Below are 13602 nucleotides of genomic sequence, written 5' to 3'. Positions count from 1 at the left end.
GTATTCTCGACACAGCAATTATAGGACTTGAACAGCGGAACTTTGTAACTGAACAAGAAATTATGTCTGTTTATAGAATTAAAGAGAAAGTATTATCACATAAAAAACGAAGCAACCTAAACAACTTACATTGAAAGAAATGTGTTTAATAAGTTTAATAAAGTAAACAAATAAATATAAGCTTTTTTTTTTTTTTTTTTTTTTTTTTTTTTTTGTAAATTTCAATACCCTTTAAATTATAATTGTTCTTTATTTCATAAATTACTGTTTCATATTTTTAATTTTATAATTTCTGCATGCCATCTTACCAGATTTAAACTGATGGTCTAAAAATCGATAATCCAGAAAGTCCCGACAAGTCCGGATTGTGTCATACTTAGGGATCTATTTTATTTTTAGAATGGTATTACAAAAGTGAAATTCAGGCATAGATAATATTTTTAATTGAATTTATTCAGTTCTCATTTACTCATACATCCTTAATTTTTTTCATTAATGGTCCTTAAAAGTCCTTAATTTCCGTGTGCAGAAATGTGTACGAACCTTGTGGAAGTAAATAGTCATAGCATCGGCAAGTTTTTCTTGAAAATCGATTGTCATGACGGAATAGCATTGAAAGTGTTTCACTGGAATCGAGCCCAAGACCTTGCTTTACTGAAATTACAATGGACATTGATAAACTTGTTTAAAAAAACCAGTGCCAATCATCACATTGATTTCTAGACTGTAAAATAACGTGATATATTAAACTAGTGATTTATATGTAATTCATTTTCTTCCTTTAATGTCTTTGGCCCTCACTCTCCTATACTAACGTTTGATTGGCCTTTGGATAGGTTGGACAACACTGTTTTAAATTGTTGGAAGAATTATCTTTATTATCATTAAGAAAAATTTCCAGAAAGGTAATACAGTCAAATACCGAAAATCTGCCAACTACTGAAATCCACATTGCCTCTCAAAATATAAACATTCAGTTTATAGGTTCCGGAAGCCGCAACATTGAGTATGAAATATCGAATTAAAAATACTTACCAAATAATGACGTCATAATTACCGAATAATAATGAGTCATAACAGAAATACTAAATTATTGACATCATGACAAAAAAATTTTCCCCTCTAATCTGCATCAAGGTAAAAAAACAGACGATTCACTCAACACTTCTTTCAAGTTCACGACTCACATTGTTGTACTTTCTGAGCTTTGTTATTTCACGAGATTATTTAGTTTTGCCATTTTTTTATTCCAGATATTTTCTGGATAAATTTAGAATATTTTAAATTTCAGCACTTTTTAATACAATGACAGATAAAAAACGCACTCGTGATTTTACTGCTTGCATTGTTGAAAAACGTAAACACATTGCATTGATGGTAATGAAAAATGTGGAAATTCTGCTAAAGATGGAGGCAGGTGCTACTGCTCGGTTTATAGCAGAATCTTATGGAATTGCCATATGGACTGTGTATGATATACAGAACAGTAATGAAAAGCTGTTGAAATTTTACAGCAGCATTGATTCTAACACCGGAATCTGAAACCGGAAATCTTTACATAAGGCGAAATGGGCAAACCTCTATGCTGTCTTGTATGAGTGGTTCTGGCAGCGGCGGAGTGGTGGGGTACCTATTTCAGGACTACTCCTGAGAGAAAAGGGGAAGCAGATTCATGCTGATTTAAAAATAGAGAAGCTTAATGTAAATGAACAATATAATATAATCAGTTTATATATGTAATAATAATTAAATGTATATAATTAATTATTGTATTGATGTATATAATAATCCTAAAATCCGCACAACCTCTGGTCCCAAGCGTTGCAGATTTCTGTATATATATATATATGTGGAATTCTCTTTTAAATCAGATCATGAGAGCACTCACTATCTTGGCATTGTACATATGCGTTTATTTAACAATAAGAAATAAAGAATAATAATGATAAATTAAATAAAGTTTAAATGTTGAATGGTTCATGTAATGATGCACAATCACAGACAGTCCTTTCACATAGAGTTCCTCCGGTGTTGATAGGATATATTAATTCCAGCTAGTTTTAAATAGTATGATCATCTAAAGTCATCACAGCTAAAGGCGAAAATCAAAAGAAGAACAAGAAGACCGTCTGTTTTCCTTAACTCTTGAAGAGGAGAGAGTCGTCTGCTCACGTCTCATCTGGACGCTATCTCTCGCTGTCTCGGATGATTCTTACTGCGCTGAGCGGTGATGACGTCATAATCCTGGTATTCTAATTCAGCATCGGGCGGTGATGATTCCCACAGCTTCGGCCAGCCTGAAGAGGCATCGTCCTCGATGTCTGTTGAGTGGACATCACTATCATGTACCTGCAAAGAGAATTAAAAAAAAAAAGAAAGAAAAAGAGTATCAGGTCCTTAGGTTTTGAGCTGATACAAACATCAAATCAATTTGACCATGGCTTCATATGGTCAGCCGCAGTAGATGTCAAATTCGGTCATTCATGGCATCCTACTTTTTCGACTTCATATCTGTCATTTGGTCTAACAGCTATGATTTTATACGGTCCATGAAACTTAGGTCATAGTTTCAAGCCAGTCCCATATTGAGTTCTCTGAATGGCTACCAAGTCGCCAATCTTGTATAGTTTTGGTTTCTTTCGTTTCTTGTTGAATTGCTTTCGATTTTCTTCTTGTATCTTTAAAATGTTATTTTTAGCATCTTCTCTCATTTCATCACGTTCTTGCATCAATTGCTTTAGATATTCTTCATTCAATATCTCACTAATTCTCAAATCTTCTTTATTCCTCATTTTCTTGCCTATGAGAAGCTCAAATGGTGAATATTTTGTACTTCTCGTAGTTGTACTGTTGATTATCCTCTGAACATCTGGAACATACTTAAACCATTTCGTTGAATCTTCATGTGATAATTTTGACAAAACAGGAATCAAAATTCTATGAATTTGCTCAATCTGTCCGTTACCTCTTGGAATACCGGTAGTAATTTTGACATGTTCTATACCTTCTTCTTTGCAATAAGCTGAAAATTCTTTCGATGTAAAGGCACTACCTCGATCTGAAATTATTCTGGCTGGATTTCCAAATACAGTCTGTTGTTGCTTCAATTTTGAAATAGCTTCTTGCATAGTTGGTGATTTCACTGGATAGAACCAAGTAAATTTCGTAAAAGCGTCGACAACAGTCAGAATGTGTTGGTATCTCTTGTTCGTCGATGGAAGAGGTCCAATAAAGTCGATATGATACGTACTCAAAGGAACGTTTTCTTTCGGTACAGGATGAAGAAATCCTTCTGCTTTTCCTTGCTTCTTGTTGTACAGTATATGTTCTATACAGTTAGCAATTACTTTTTCAACTTTGCATTTCAGTCTGGGAATATAGAATTCTTGCTCTACAGCATTCACAGTTTTATCTACAGCAAAGTGACCTTTTTTATGTACCTTCTGTATGATTTCAGTCTGTAAGGATTCTGGCACTACTAGCAGATCTTTACCATTTTCAAATTTGTACAAAATATCATTTCTCACGAAGAATCCATTTTCTTCTCCCTTCTCAACTAAATTCTTGATTATTTTCACATGTTCATCTTCATTCTGTTGTTGTGCTAACCGAATCTTCTCAGTTACATCAGATGTGTATGATGTTAAAATTAAAGCATTTCTAAAGCATCAGCATGTTTCATTTGGCTTCCTGAACGATGTACAATTTCGTAATCGAATTCTTCAATAAACATTGCCCATCTCGCAATCTTAGGAGTTAAATCTTTCTTATCTAAAGTTTTCTGAAAAGCACTACAATCAGTTACAATTTTGAATTTAGTCCCTAACAAATAGTTTCGAAATTTCTTCAGAGCTTCTATTACTGCAAGGGCTTCTAATTCGTAACTACAGAGTTTCTCTTGCTGTGGTGAAGTCTTCTTAATCATATACTGGATTGGGTGATAATTACCATCATCAGACAATTGGAGTAATACCGCACCAAAGCCTTGACTACTAGCATCAGTATGAAGTTCTAATGGATATCCTTGCCTAAATATGTGTAGAACAGGTGCCTGAGAGAGAATTTCTTTTAATCTGCAAAACGCTTCCTGTTGTTCGGAATCAAACTTAAAACCAATACCCTTTCTAAGTAAGTCACTAAGAGGTTTAGCTATTTTAGCGTAATGAGGAATGAATTTACGGAAATAACCTGTTAGTCCTAAAAAGCTTTGAAGTTGTTTACAGTTACGCGGTTGTGGAAAGTTTCGAACAGCAACAGTTTTGGATGGCGATGGTCGAATAGTTTCGTTTTCAATTACATGTCCCAAAAATTCAATTTTCTGTTTTATTGAATTGGCACTTTTTGAAATTTATTTGTAACCTATATTCCGAAGTAGTTTTGAATACTCTTTCTAATTTGTCTAAACATTCAACTTCATCATTAGCCGGTATGACTATATCATCCATATAAATAATTAGTACACCTTCATTTAACAAGTCACGAAACGCTGAATAAATATACCTTTGAAAAACATTTGGACTAATACATAAACCAAAAGGAGCTTTAAGAAATTCGTAGATAACATTATGCGTTACAAATGCGGTATATTTGATGCAATTTTCGTCTATGTCTATATGGAAAAAGCCATTTTTCAAATCTAGTGTCGTGAAGACCTTTGACTGTTCTAAACGATCTAGTACTTCCGGAATTAAAGGCAGTGGAAATTTGTCTTTAATAATCTCCTTATTTAATTTCTGATAGTCGATGCATAATTGTTTTGAATTATCACGCTTGTTACACAAAACAATAGGGGCCGCATAGTTAGAGCTGCTAGGTTTTATTATTTTTTCTTTTAGCCATTCCTTAATTTGATCGTCAACGATTTTTTGTTCTGCGAAAGACATGTATCTTCTATTTTGACAGACAGGAATTTCATCGCATAAATTTATTTGCATCTTGAAGTCAGATTGTCTATTTTTCTGAGGCTGGTACGAATTAATTAAATTACACAGTCTTTCTTTATGTTCTCCATTCGAAATATGCGATAAATCGATCTCGTTGACAGAAATAGCATTCACCAGATGTGAAAGGTAATTAATTTTCAAGCCACTTCCGCTTTTGGGGTTTTTGTTTACATTAACAGAGACGCCGGACCACTGAGAAAGATCATAAACATTCTTCAATGACACAGCAATATTCAAATTTCCCATAACGCAATGAACGTTAGAATTTCGAGATGACTCAGCAGTTATCAAGTTTACATTACTTTTATTCCGATGAGAAATTATTTGAAGACCATTCTCAGTAAAAGAGAAGTTAAACTGATTCAATACATCCAAACCTAATACAATTTAATTACATACTGACTTAACAACATAAATTTTCGTACGAAGTAAAAAACTATCAATTGAAATATCAGAAATGAAAAAGCCGATGGGGTACGTTTGCTTTGATTAAATTCTGTTTAATGTGATATCGCTACAATTTAAGTTAGGAGAACCAATCTGCTTGTGTAACTCTACGCTGCATATTGTTACATCTGAACCAGTGTCAACTAGACTATCAACTAAATGATTATTTATTTCTACAGTCTTCATAATTCTATCCTTGTCAAAAATTCGTTGAATTAAAGCTTGTTTCTCGGGGGTCTTCTCTGGATAGTCAGTTGAATAATGCCCAAACTTTTTACATTTTATACATTTTATACCCTTCGATTTGTTTACACAATGCTTGGATAGATGCCCAAATTCCTGGCAATTAAAACATTTGACCTTATTAACGTTAGATATTATTTCGGTTTGATGATGAAAGCTTACTTCTATCTTTAACTTGAGTGTCTACTTTCGGTTTCAGATTTTTAAACTTATCATTGTCCGATCTCATTTTATCATAAATTTTAAGCCTTTGTTTAAATTCAGTTATTGTTTCGCAACCATATAGTATAGTTTTCCTCACTACAGAATCGGGAATACCATCAATAACATATTTAATTAATGAAGCATCTTCAATGTTACCTCGCGAACACATTTCTTTCATTTTCAAAAAATACTCATCTAAAGATTCATTAGGCATTAATTTACGTTTACATAACATTTCATGCAATTCAGCAGAATTAAAAGCTTTACCATATTCAGATTTCAAAAGCTTTTTTAACTTACACCAGTCATTAACCTTAGGTTCACTCTGAATAAATAGTTTTGCTTTACCTTTTAACGATCTTTTAGCAAAAACTAATTTATGCAAATCACTCAATTTCAAAGAATTTATAACATCTTCAAATTCATTAATCCATTTATCAACATTTTCATATGCATTACCAGAAAAAGGATTAACAATACTTTCAATATCCGAAAAACTAAGATGAGGTTTAAAATTATCTTGAATTGGAAGCTGCATACTGTTATTTACTTGAGACTCGTTAAAACCAGGATTGTCTCTTCGATTATCATCAAGCATTACTTCAGAAATTTTATTAATAGTTTCATCTTCAGTATCACTATATTCTTCATGCAAAATATTTTCAAATAATACAGATAAATTACATAGGAAAGAGACAATTGGGGTTACTACTTCTGGTTTTAAACCTTCTGAATTTATGTCCAATACATTGCAAACTTTAATTAACTCATTCAAAGTAAAACTATTCTGCACTGTATCTATTTTCTTATTAAATTCTTCAGAATCTGGTTTAAATATAAAGCCAGAAAATTCACGTAATCTTTTCCGATTATTTCAATCTCCATCAGTATTAAAAATAAGCTTATGCAAACTTTTGATTTCAGAACTTTTACTGTTCTTTAAAGCTGCTTCCAATTCTGGAATTTTTACTATCTTCATATTGGAAAGAAAGTCTTGTACTCACCCGACACATAATCATCGTCAATAGGGCAATCCACACTTTATACGAGTAATCCAATAAATCGAATAACTTGTGAGAACAGTTCACTCAGTCAGTTCAAAGCACAGTTCTACTACTCGTACACTTTAGAGTTCGAGGCCGCACGGATGGTCACCATGTTCTGTGGAATTCTCTTTTAAATCAGATCATGAGAGCACTCACTATCTTGGCATTGTACATATGCGTTTATTTAACAATAAAAAATAAAGGGTAATAATGATAAATTAAGTAAAGTTTAAATGTTGAATGGTTCATGTAATGATGCACAATCACAGACAGTCCTTTCACATAGAGTTCCTCCGGCATTGATAGGATATATTAATTCCAGCTAGTTTTAAATAGTATGATCATCTAAAGTCATCACAGCTGAAGGCGAAAATCAAAAGAAGAACAAGAAGACCGTCTGTCTTCTTTAACTCTTGAAGAGGAGAGAGCCGTCTGCTCACGTCCACGTCTAGACGCTGTCTCGGATGATTCTTACTGCGCTGAGCGGCGATGACGTCATAATCCTGGTATTCTAATTCAGCATCAGGCAGTGATAATTCCCACATATATATATGTAATGAGAACAAATTTAGAAGGACTGATGTAGGATTACTGAGATGCAGATATATTAATTGGAAAGCACATAGATGGCATATTGAAGAGGAAGTATTCTGATTGCATAGAATCTTTTAAAATGTAAAATTCGTAATGACAAAGAAACTTGGCAGTTGGTGAATTAAATTCCATTTTTTATTAAACTGACATTTGTAACCACAATTCACTTGGCACTCCGATTGTGCCTATTTCCAGATCATTTACATTTTTTAATACTATTGGCGATAGAAAGAGAGCACAGCGAAACTACATCCAAGCAGCACAGAGAGTGAAGTTAAAAGTGCATATTTATCCAATATGGCAGCCTGTTCAGAGAAAGTTATCATAGTTAAGGTTCCGAAATGCATCATCAGCGTTAGACAAGCTCTGTGGCATAAATTAATCTAGAAATGGTGCAATCCAGAAATGTTATTATTTTTAGAACAGAGAGACGAAATACCCAAATTAAAAATGAGGAATTATGAGACTATTACCAAATTAAATTGTAAAGCTGATTTTCATATTTTTCTTATATATGTATAGTACATATGAAAATAAAAGATTACATAATTGTTTTGTGAAAAGTACTTCAAAGAAAGTATTTACTACTGCAGTTCTTAGTTTCATAGGTAGTTAAAAACTAAAATTTGATCTTAATTTGTACTTTTACCGTCTCGTTTTCTGACTTTGACTGTTGCATAATTTCAATTAAAATGTGACCATATACCTTAACCAAGGAATATAATATTTATTTATAAAAGCCAAGAAGTTTTCTGAATTCAGAGAAAAAGTTGTAGGTTATGTGAGTAAAGTGAAAATTCCTAAATCATGCTTTGTAAGTTGGGGGAAGATATGTATTATTAAAAAGTCTTTTAAGAATTCTAATTAGGGCAAAAATATTTGATTATTTTCATATAAGATGTATTTCTGAATAACATTACTAGGGTTTTACATTTAATTATAGATATATTTAAATATTATTAGTCCAAAGGGTCAATTTGCCCAGAAGCACTATTAATTTCTTTTTGGCATTTTGCATTGATTCACTGTAAATGTTGATTCTATTTTTAAATTGTTGCCACCAAATATCAGAGCCCTGTATTATATTTAAAGAAATGAATTAATGAAGAATCTGCATTAATTGTATGTATGTTTCTCGCATTGTGATAAAACAACGGTACCTAGAGCCATCAAATTTTAAATAATGTACATCTAGCCCCGAATATGGGCATCTGGAAGCCCGAATCTGAAATTTGTTTTATTATCGATTTCATATTTTGTAACACTTTAATGAATACTTAATTACAAACTCAATGATTTCGACTGTTTATTGGAAATTCTAAAAACATGCTCATTTTAAAATTATTTTGCAATTTTGCTGTTCAACTGAATTTTATGATTTAAGTGCAAAGAACTTGATATTTAATAAATAAAGTTAACACACAAAGCGTTAAAAAAAAAAAAAAAAGAAAAGAAAAGAAAAGAAAAACCTCTTTGGACGTAATGTAAAATCTAATAGTTTTCAGTGGGTTTTTTTTTTTTTTTATATATATATATATATGTATATGTATTCTTTTAAATGTGTAGTCTGGCTGGAATTATTAGTATCTGAATTTAGCAGCAGGGCTTTCAGTAGCAGAGCAGTATTGTAATTTTTAATTGTAACTGTACAGCTGATACTATTCAGTTGTTGAAAGTATTTTGCAGATAATATCAAATAATTTTGTTCCATTTGTATTTATTTGTTCAGCTTGTGTGCAGGTAATAAGATACGTTAGATTAGTTATAAACATTGTTTTCACAAAAGATTTGCTTTTTCAAGCCAATGCCAGGAAAGTTGGAAGCACTCAAGTTAGCTATATACGTAGGTTGATCCCAAAAAAAGTTTACAAGCAGAAGCATTTGAAATGTAATAATTGTGGAGCGAATATTTCCACCCAGGGTGGTTAACAGATGGCGCTAGTTTTCCTACAGCGGTTCTACGAGTAAGTAGCGTCAGTACACAGACACTTAAGAACGACAGTAATGGCACGACATCTAGAAAAGGGGTCTCGCATAGAGGTGCGAGCCGTAATTTGATTCTTATGGGCCAAGAATGTGGCCGCATCCGAAATTCACAGACAAATTGTTGAGGTATACGGGGACAAAGCAATGAGTAGACAACAGGTAGCGAAATGGTGTTGTTCTTATCAAGCGGGCAGGGAGCATGTGGAAAACTGCAATATGTCCAAGTTCTTCAAGGACGGATATCAACACGGCATGTGTTGAAGAAATCATCCAAAGGGATCGACGAGTAACCTTGCGTGAGATTGCCTCAGAGTTGGACCTGAGTTATGGTAACGTTCAGCGTATCATAACCGATGTGTTGCAATATTCCAAAGTTTGTGCCCGCTGGGTTCCACGTGCATTGTCTGCGGAGCATAAGGCCACTCGAATGATGTGCAGCCTCACATTTCTTCAGTAATACCATTCATACCGCCAACACTTCATTGATCGCATCGTTACCGGTGATGAAACATGGCTTCATCACTTCACCCCCACTTCCAAAAGAGCCACGATGGAGTGGAAACACGCTGGATCACCAACGAGGAAGACGTTTAAGGTCACACCCTCTGCCGGTAAAGTGATGGCAACCATTTTCTGGGATACGACTGGTGTTATTCTAATTGAGTATTTGGAGTGTGGCCATACCATTAAGGCCGATCGTTATTGTGCCACCTTAACGAAATTGTGTAAAGCCGTCTGCCGCAAACGGCCTGGATTACTGAGCAAAGGCGTCATTCTTCTGCATGACAATGCCAGGCCCCATACAGCTCACCAGACTCAGGAATTGCTGCAAAGGTTCAAGTGGGAGGTCTGAAATCACCCCCCATACAGCCCCGATTTAACTCTAAATGACTATTTCATTTTTCCGGCGTTGAAGCGATACTTATCCGGAACACAGTTCACCTCAGACGATGCAGTGAAAACAGCTGCCGAGAAATGGCTCAATGAACAGGGCCCTGATTACTACCAAGACAGGATAAACAAGTTGGTCGAACCTTCTGACAAATGCCTAAACAGGTTTGGCGACTATGTGGAAAAGTGAAGGCCAGATGTGTCTCTTGATTCCCATTTGTATCTTGTTTCTATTGTTAATAAATACTTTTTCATTTGCCTTGTAAACTTTTTTTTGGGTCACCCCTCGTAGAATGCTGCCACAAAGAGGAATTTTATAAGTTCATATAAATTGTGATTTAAAATATGAAATTTATGAGTCTGAAACGAGTAAACAAATTTATGACAAATAGAAAGTAGACACAGAATCATGTGATTCCAAAAGTGAAGTTATAATATTTAAAATTGATAAAAAAAAACATCTTTTGAATTAAAAAGTCTCTATAAGATATTAATGATATAACAGATGGTCTAACTCATTTTTGGAGCAGTAATTCATGTTTAAAAGGCAGCAGTGAATGCTGCTGTATAATATAAAATGAAGTAGATTTATAATTTTGAAAGCAAATTTTATTGCAGTTTAAGAACAGGATGAGGTGTTGGAAGCTGAATTAATTGCATTTTTATAATACTGTTGGAAAATATTAAAGATTACTTAAACTGTGATTCAAAAGTTGAAACTTTGTGAGTCAGAAAGTGTTGGAAACATTATGTGTTGTCTCATTCTGGGAATGATCATGGAATGTGGAAAGCAAAATTAACCAACATCTGCTGAGGCCAGTGAATTTATATTATGTGGGAGGGGGGAAGAAGTAGAAACACTTGGATGACCTCTTAGGTAGACTTATTGATTTTTTAATGTTTTCATTACTATAAATAAGTTTCTTATATTACTTTAAAATGTAATATTAAGGACTGCATTAAAAATTTATTAAAATTAGATCTGTATTATGTGTGTTTAAAATACAGACATGCTAGTTAATTAGCAAGTCGAAATAAATTTTTTATACTTTGTATTATGTATTTTGTTTCAAATTGAATTTAAATTAATTTTTAATTTAACAGTTACTTTCATTTCTTCCTGACTAGCTGTTAAAGCTAGTGAGTTTGTGTTTGGAGTTTGATTGTATCTATGTATTTTGGAAATTAATTTAATTTCTGTTTTTATTTTAAAATACCTTTCCTCCATAAATTTTACTGTAAAAAATGATTTTTATCTTCTGCTAGGAAACAATATCCATAGAAACTAAAGAAGAACTGAAAGCACTAACAAGACTGAATGAGCAAATTCAAGCTATTATATTGTCAAGACAATTGGATGAACTCGGACCAGATTTGCAACAAGTAAGTATATCTATGTATATATTAGAATCCAGAATATTGAGAGCATTTTGAAATAAAATGAATTTGCACCACTCAGTGTTGCAGTGTGAATTTTTTCAGTAAGCTCAGTGTTAAATTTTTCAGTAAGGATGTTTTATTATTCCCATATGGCATTTAGAAATAAAGTCAATGAGTTAAAATGTGATAAAAAGACTTTAATTACTGTTGTCTCTGTTTTTTTTTTTTTTTTTTTTTTTTTGTTTTTTTTTTCTCACAAATTAGTGAACTATTTATGTATTTTTCATGATCAGGATTCAAATTCTGTGTTAATTTCAATTGTATATTAGCTGAAGATCCATTTGTAGCTTCTGTCCAGTCCAATTTTGAAATCAGCAATATTTTTTCACAGTAATGAAAATATCTCCATAAGTTCAGAACTGTTATTAGCCTCTGACGACAGTGTATCAGGATATTTGAATTCACATAGACATATGCCTAATTTTTCCCTGCAGAGTAACTGTTAGATAATCTGTAACATATTAATTAATATGTGGCTGTAATTGCGCCTTTGTATTGCCACCACCTTGAGAAGCGGTCACTGGTGTTGTAACATTCTTATATGTGTTTAATTGGTGAATCTGGCATGCCAGAAGAGAATTATGGCACTTTTGAGACTTCACCTTAAGTAATGGCTCTTATTTCCTGAAAGGTAGTTTCCAACAGACATGCCACCACTAGCAGGTGTGGCTTGGATATTTTCAATGAATTACCAAATTATTAAAATATACTTTGGAGGTTCATTGCATTTAGTAGCATAACTTGACTCCAGGAGGATGGTGGCATTTCAAAATGATATGGAGTGAGCAGTGTTATCATGAATGTGTGTGCAGTGTACAATGTAATTATTTATCTTCTTTTTCACTGATGAGAAAATGTGTAAAAAGTGGGGGGGGAAATTACTTAATGAATGTTTCACTTTTTAATGTGTATGTTTTGTTATGTAACAAAATAGGTATAGCATAAAGTAAAAAATAACCATTTTCAAAAAAATTTTTAGCTGTCAGCTGCGTTTTGTTATAAAGTATAAAACTGTTCTTGATTTTATAAATTATTTGTATTCTTGATTATCCAGAACATGAGAGGGTGGCTCTTAGTAACATATTACATCATTTACAAACCAATGCAAGTATTTTTGAAGAAATATCCCACCCATATAAGCTAAAAAATGTACTGAAACTGTATAGAAATGCAAGCAATTCTTTGAGCGATTAGATATTCTAGATCAGTGATTCTCAACCAGTAATACGCAAGAGAAAAATAGGTGGTATGCAAGGAAACAAATTATTTTTAAATATTAAATTAAAATATCGCTTGAAGAAAAAGAAAAATTGATCGAAATTTCCTGTGGTGAACTGAAGATTTTAAAAATAACACACTTGCTAACTTGAAGCTGAACCTAAAAAAAGAATTTAAAGACGTTTCAAATAAAGCCGTTGAATTTTTATTGCCTTTTGCACAGCGTATTTGTATGAACAAGTATTTTCTTCCATGTTTTATTTGAAAAAGAAATACAGAACAAAATTAGAATTGGATTCTAATTTACTGCGTAAATTAAATGAAATAAGACCAGACATAAAGAACTTGATCTCTCTTAAACAAGCCCAAATTTTACACTAAATTTTAGAATTTAGAGTATTATAACTTAAATTTTGATAATTAAAATGGTAACCAATTTTTAATTTAATATTTTTTATGTATGCTCATTTAATATAGCCAATAGCAAAATGTATTTTGTTTTAATATTTTTTTGTGAAATTGAAAAATATCCATTGTAAAATGTAGTGGTGATACTAAAGTTTTTCAGTTTTTGTTTGGATGGTACACAT

General features: G+C 32.7%; 1 protein-coding gene across 1 annotated transcript in view; it reads left to right on the top strand.

The window, feature by feature from the left end:
• The window catches only part of LOC118181281 (uncharacterized), a 289332-nt gene that overhangs the window by 271206 nt on the left and 4524 nt on the right, over nt 1–13602 (top strand). The window contains exon 14 of the mRNA XM_085818979.1: nt 11621–11737. Coding sequence (XP_085675105.1) covers nt 11621–11737 — 117 coding nt within the window. The remainder of the gene's footprint in view (nt 1–11620; nt 11738–13602) is intronic.

Source organism: Stegodyphus dumicola, chromosome 6 (assembly GCF_044657685.1).
Source record: "Stegodyphus dumicola isolate Sdum_Otavi_A_Nest chromosome 6, ASM4465768v1".
NCBI classification, from domain to species: Eukaryota; Metazoa; Arthropoda; class Arachnida; order Araneae; family Eresidae; genus Stegodyphus; species Stegodyphus dumicola.
Note: the sequence above shows the minus strand (reverse complement) of the source record. Positions and strands in the feature narration are given on the sequence as shown.